The following is a 7,240-nucleotide window of genomic DNA, read 5'->3' on the forward strand; positions in this document are numbered from 1 at the left end:
GAGCAACTTGGTGAGACCGCATCTCTACAATAAATCAAAAAATTAGCTGATCATGGTGGCGCATGCCTGTGGTTCCAACTACTTGGAAGGCTGAGGCAGAAGGATTGCCTGAGCCCAGCAGGTTGAGCCTGCAGTGGCCATGAGTGTGCCACTGCCCTCCAGCCTGGGCTACAGAGTGAGACTCCAACTCAAAAAGATAAATAAAGATGTGTATATACAGGATTAGGTATACAAGTGGTTATCATAAAGGCAAAGTTTGGGCCTCCCTTTGGTCCCCATTCATTGGTGATTTCTATCAAGCATTTAAGGAAGAAATAATACCAATTTAACGCAAATACTATGAGAAAATAGAGGCAAAGAGAATACTTCCCAGCCTATTTTATGAGGCCAGATATCAAAGCCATCAAAAGTATTACAAGAAAACTACAGTTCAGAATCCCACGCAAACTTAAACATAAAAATCCTTGGGCAGGCTCGGTTGCTCAGCCTGTAATCCCAACACTTTGGGAAGCCAAGGCGAGTGGATTGCCTGAGCCCGCAGGTTCGAGACCAGCCCAGGCAACTTGTCGAGACCTCATCTCTATGACAAATCAAAAAATTAGCTGGGCGTCGTAGCGCATGCCTGTAATTCCGGCTACTTGGAAGGCTGAGGCGGAAGAATCGTTGGAGCCCAGCAGGTTGACGCTGGGGTGGCCATGAGTGTGCCACCATACCCCAGCCTGGGCGACGGAGTGGGACTCCAACTCAAAAAAAAAAAAAATCCTTAACACTGTATTAGCAAATTAAATACAAGAACATATAAAAAGATTTATACGGCCACTGCACTCCAATCTGGGCGACAGAGTGAGACTCCAACTCAAAAAAAAAACATAAAATAAAATAAAAAAATATGACCAACAAGGGTTTTACTCAGGAGAGTAAGGTTGCTTTAACACCCTAGAAATCTATTAATATAATATACCATAGTTAATAAAATTAAGGAATAAATATGATTGTTTCAATAGATCCAGAAAATCTTAATACCCATTTATTATTAAAACTGTCAACAAACTGTAGAAGTAAGAGAGATTCCTGAACATGATAAAGGACATCTTCAAAAAACCTATAGCTTCCAGGCACGGTGGCTCATGACTGTAATCCCAGCACTTTGGGAGACTGAGGTGAGAGGATTGCCTGAGCCCAAGGGTTCGAGACCAGCCTGGGAAAAATGGTGAGACCTCACCTCTACAATAAATTAAAAAATTAGCCAGGGGTGGTGGTACATACCTGTGGTTTCAGCTGCTTTGAAGGCTAAGGCGAAATGATCACCTGAGCCCAAAGGATCACCTGAGCCCAGCAGGTTGAGGTGCCATGAGCATACCACTGCACTCCAGCCTGGGCGACAGAGTGAGACTCCAACTAAAAAACAAACAAACCTATTGCTAATAATGTATTTAATAGTGAAAGATTGCATGCTCCCCACCCCTACCCCCAAGACTTAGAACAGGAGAAGGATATTTGTCCTTGCCACTTCTATTCAGTGTTGCACTAGAAATTCTAACAAGTACAATAAGGGATAGTAAATGAAAATACCAGCCTAGGCAACATAGCAGGACCCCATCTCTGGAAAAAATTTTTAAAAATTAGCCAAGTGTAAGTATGGTGGTGGATGTTTATGTCCAAGCTACTCAGGGAGACAGAGGCAGGGAGATCGCTTGTGCCTAGGAGTTCCAGTCTAGGTGACAGAGTGAGACCACATCTCTAAAAACAAACAAATAAATAAAAGATATCCAGATTGGAAAGTAATAAGTTAAACCGTTTTAGTCACAGATGACGTGATTTCATATGTAGAAAATCTTAAGGAACCTACAAAAAAACAACTAGTACTACTTGACTTTAGCAAAGTCGTAGGACATAAGATAAATATACAGGAAACTGCAGTAACGCACACAAATCAATTGCACTTACTATCTACTAGTAAGGAACAATCCAAAATAAAATTAAGAAAACAATTCCAGCTGGTCCAAAGGTAGTGAGTTATCTCAGTTGATTGTTCACAGTCGGTTACAAATTAAAATCCTTGTTCTACTCTCTCCCCCCTTCTTATTACTGCACTTGACTTGTCTTGAAAAGGTAAAAATAATTTTTAAATGTTCCATTCACAATAGCATCAAGTGGAATACAATACTTAGGAATAAATTTAACAAAAACTCTTAAGCTAAACCCTGCGTAGAGAAACCCACATACCAGCACTCTTATTTCAGTTTTGCCTCTGAATAACTGTACTATCTACAATTTATATAACTTCTCTAAACCCTGTTTCTCTCATCTTTAAATTGAGGCTACTAATTATAGTATGTCTTGCCTCACAGGGCTTTTATGAGCATGAGAACATATTTACAGTGTAAAGCATTACACAGTGATAATTATACTTAGTAAAGCCTCCAGGCACTGTTTGCCTTGCTAGTCCCCTAACTGGAGTGGTCTGAGCATGCACTTCTGAACCTTGTCAACAGAGGGGAGCCATCATTCTGGACCCAGTTAATTGTGACTGTGCTTAGATTCCCAGCCAGATTGCTTGGTCTTAACCTGAAATCACAAGATATTTATTTTTCATGCCATGATTTACCCATTTGGTAAGAGGTTAAAACTTTCACTTGTCATTTTGGAATACTTCCCTCCCCCCTTTCCATGTTATAATGTTTTAGAAGGAATTTTAGTCACAGCATGTTGAATTAACTGATTGTTCTTTAAAGCTGAGTTTTTCAGAGTATTTCAGTACGTACCATTAAATTTAACTTTTTTTACCTTTACTTTCCTCTTAAGGGCTTACGGCAACCAGCTCCTTTTTCTGATGAAATTGAAGTTGACTATAGTAAGCCCTATGTCAGGGTAACCATGGAAGAAGCCAGCAAAGGAACTCCTTGTAAGTAAATACCTACTTAATTATTCTGTTGTTTTATCATTATTTTTAGCATTCCATTGTATTTATCAAATACATACCTACTCTCTCTATATATTTCCCTCAGTTTACTTGTAAAGGCTGTTGAGGGGAGGAGTTCTCATCTGCCCTTAATGTTCTATTTAGAAGGATAACTCCACTCTATAAAATTTCATTTTTTTTCTCATTATATACTTGTTCCTGGGCTGTTTTCATAGCTATGAGATATAGTGAAACAGAAAGAATAAGATATTAGCCTGAGCTACATTATAATCTTGTCTGCTTTTATGAAGGACCAGATAATATGTCACGCTGTCACATTTTTCATAGTCTTCAGAAATTTTCACATAATCTCTCTAAGTTCTATCAGTTAGCTATGATGCTGCTGATTGATAGAGAATAAAAATTTCTCAAGTTGGGTACTGGGTGTGGTGGCTCATGCCTGTAATCCCAGCACTTTGGGAGGCCAAGGTGGGAGGATCACTTGAGGCCAGGAGTTCTAGTTCAGCCTGGGTAGCACAATAAGACTGTCTCTACAAAAAATTGGGGAAAAAAATCTCAAGTTGAGAGATGCTCATAACTTAATTTTATCTTTACTGATATTATAATTTTCTAGGTTTTAAAAAATATTTGCTTTATTATTATCAAAGCCCATACTCTTTATTTGAAAGCTTAATTTATATCACCAATTAGCAATTTTTGATTGCATAAATTATTAATATGTATTCTATTAGTACATCATACATATTAATATGTATTCTAGATACTATTTGGGCAATTAGTTTTAGGGTCACCATAAATAGAAACTTCCAAGAGTATTTGTTATGAATACAAAGTCCTGTAGGCCGATGTTCTTACTTCCCTGTAAATGTTCCAGTTCTTCCAGTCCTTTCTCAGGTCTTCAGATTAATATAGTAAGTGTTCTCTCTACTCTGTAAATGTAGGGCTATACTTAGGCAAATACCAAGGAATAAGAGGCAGTTACAGCCACTAATCTGTACATTTCCACTATATACAGTATATTTGTGATTACTTCTTAATTGTGTTAGTATGTTAGCTCTCTGTTGTAACTGAAGAGTAGTGAAATATGAATAGAAATGATGTCGTACAGTATCAGAATAAGGATCCCAATACCTGCCTGTTGCCTACATCTTGGCTATATGGATTATGGTTTGGAGATTCTCAAAAAAAGAGATTAAGCTGGGCTCGGTGGCTCAGCCTGTAATCCTGCGCCTTTGGGAGGCTGAGGTGAGTGGATTGCCTGAGCCCGCGGGTTCGAGACCCGCCTGGGCAGCGAGACCTCATCTCTACAATAAATCAAAAAATCAGCCGGGCATGGTAACGCATGCCTGTAATTCCGGCTACTTGGAAGGCTGAGGCGGAAGGATCGCCGGAACCCAGCAGGTCGAGGCTGCGGTGGCCGGGAGTGGCTACTGCACTCCAGTCTGGGCAACAGAGTGAGACTCCAACTCAAAAAAAAATAAATAAATAAAAGAGAGATTAATTCCAAAGAATCTTTTTATTTATTTTATTTTTTTTTGAGTTGGAGTCTCACTTTGTCACCCAGGCTGGAGGGCAGTAGCATGCTCAAAGTCACAGCAGCCTCAACTGGCTAGGCTCAGGTGATCATTCTGCCTCAGCCTTCCAAGTAACTGGAACCACAGGCATGCGCCATCACGCCCAGCTAATTTTTCTTGATTTATTGTAGAGATGAGGTCTCGCCAAATTGCCCAGGCTGGTCTCGAACCCGTGGGCTCAGACAGTCCTCTCACCTTGGCCTCCCAAAGTACTGGGATTATAGGCATGAGCCACCGGGCACAGCCTAATCGTTTTATTTTGTAAAAGTGTTTAGATATAGAGGCCAGGCACAGTGGTTCACGCCTATAATCCCAGCACTTTGGGATCCCTGTAATCTTTTGGAAGGCAGGAAAAAAAAATCAGCAATATGTTTAACTCAGAGGAAGAAAAAGGGAGTATCTGAAGGGCAGCAGAAATGTGTTAGGGATAAAATGTTCTGTGGCAGGTTTTTGGGAGAGCATATCAAAAAAGATAAATTGAAGCCCAAGTTTGTTCTGCCTGAAGGTCATACGGTTACGTAGCCACCAGTAATGCAACCATCTGATTTATAGTCCAGATCAGGCCAATTTGGGAAGTGAAAAGGGGTTGCTCTTACTAATATGCTGAGACAACACATGTAAATCAGGGGTGTGGTTATCCTGGCCAGTGGCCCTCTGGTAAAAGAATGGGTAACTCTTGCTCTCTCCACAGACTAGCTCAACAGTGGCCTCCTCTGGCCATTTGGTTAATATACTAGCCTAGGGCTGCCCAAGACTTGGGGTGAAATGATAGGTACTTGAGCTGTTGGGCGACTGAGGTAACACTGAAGAGAGCAAGAGGCCTACCTGGGGTTGGTCTGAGAAAGGATTCAGTGACAAATTTGGCCTAATGTGGGATGATTAGCTGCCCTGGCAGCCAGACACTTGATCAGTGGCATTCTATGGTATTGCCACCATCCAGGCAACATGTTTCTTGAGCTAAATCTCTCTGCTGTACACTAACAGAAAAAAAAAAATTCACAAATATTCTTAATTTTTATATTCTATGCTTTGTCTTTTAGGATCAAATAAAGTGACATTATATCCCCTCTGGACTTGTTTAGGAAAAATGAAATTGTGTTAGTTACTTCACAGTCATGACTTCTAGGATAAAGAAGAGAGATATACTACTCAGATTTTATTTTAGTTTAATTTGTCTTATAGACGAGAAAACTGAGGCTTAGGAGGGTTAAGGTCACAGAGGAGGGAAGCTGACTGGTGAGCTTGAACTATAACCTTTCTGACTTTTCTTTTTTCAGTTAATCTATCACCCAGGCTGGAGTGCAGTGGCATGCTCACTGCCACCCCAGCATTGACCCGCTGGGTTCAGGCAATCCTTCTGCCTCAGCCTTCCAGGTAGCCGGAACTACAGGCGTGTGCTACCATGCCCTGCTAATTTTTTGATTTATTGTAGAGATGATGTATCACCAAGTTGCCCAGGCTGCCCTCGAACGCATGGGCTCAGGCAGTCTGCTCACCTCGGCCTCCCAAAGTGCTGGGATTACAGGCTTGAGCCACCACACCCGGCCCTTTCTGACTCTTAAATTCATTATTTTATTTCTCAATTGTTCATTGTATTGGTATATTTAATTTAAAAGTTTTATTTCCTGTCTTATAAAATTAATACATTCACATAGTTTAACATCCATAAAGTATGAAAGGACATAAGTGAAATGTCTTCCTCTCAACAACCGTCTCACAACCACCTGGTATCCTTTTCACATGTAACCTGTATTGCCAACTTCTGTGAATATCTACATTTCTATATGGTCCCACCTTTTAGTGGGTATATCATGATATATTTGATCTTCCATTGAAACGTAGGTTGTTTCCAAGCTTTTGCTATTACACACAATACTGTAAGTGAATAACATACATATTTACAAGTATACCTGTGAGATAAATTCCCAGAATTGGAATAGCTGAGCCCAAGGGTATAAGCACTTATCATTTGTCTTTTGATAAATACCACCTAGTAGCCCTTCTTGAAAGTTGCTGATGTTCCTATCAGCAAAGTGGGAGATTTCTATTTAAAAGCTATTTGTTTATGGATAAAACCATTTGAAAAGAAAAAGTCCATAAACTTCCTGAGAACCAATTTCCTTCTCTTTGATTCACTGCCCTTAAGACAAGAAGGAGATGTATCTTATCCCCATCCTCAGTATAATATATTTGATGATAATATATTTGGCCTATCTTTCCCCAAATGATATCAGTGATCTACTGTCGGTGTCTTGCACTGACCAGAGGGAGGGTTAGGACCGCACCGGTGAATCAGAGACGGAGAGAAGAAAACTACTCGGAGGCAGCTCTTCTGGGAACAGTCTGGCCAAGACTGAAGCCGATTTTATTCAAACTTTTTCCAACTTATATACCATTTTTTAGACCCTCCAGCAGTGTAATAATTACCTGCTTGGGGCATACAGATTCCATGCTTTACAGATCATGCATCACAAGACCGTCACAAGACGAACACGTTCTAAACAAGCTGTTACAATTTCCTGATGCATGTCGTGTTTTACAAAGCTTACATCAAAATTACAAATACATTGTTTTAAATCATTCAAAACAATTTAATAAATCATTCACATCATACTCTTCTTTTTAAGCCCTAATTAAAAGTTCCCCAAGTTATCCCTAAATTTAATCTAGTTATACTAACTTTTAATATATTAAGCCGTTAATATTATTGACTTAACACTATTCTATACTCTATAAATTTATT

At 39.8% G+C, this 7,240-nt stretch overlaps 1 protein-coding gene across 1 annotated transcript in view; it reads left to right on the plus strand.

Annotated features, from left to right (window-relative positions):
* Positions 1-7,240, plus strand: part of PCYT1A (phosphate cytidylyltransferase 1, choline, alpha) — a 51,991-nt gene that overhangs the window by 35,156 nt on the left and 9,595 nt on the right. Inside the window, exon 3 of the mRNA XM_008064240.2 lies at positions 2,806-2,905. Coding sequence (XP_008062431.1) covers positions 2,806-2,905 — 100 coding nt within the window. The remainder of the gene's footprint in view (positions 1-2,805; positions 2,906-7,240) is intronic.

This window comes from Carlito syrichta, unplaced genomic scaffold, assembly GCF_000164805.1.
Source record: "Carlito syrichta isolate Samal-C Ts95f unplaced genomic scaffold, Tarsius_syrichta-2.0.1 Scaffold307240, whole genome shotgun sequence".
In the NCBI taxonomy this organism is placed as follows: Eukaryota; Metazoa; Chordata; class Mammalia; order Primates; family Tarsiidae; genus Carlito; species Carlito syrichta.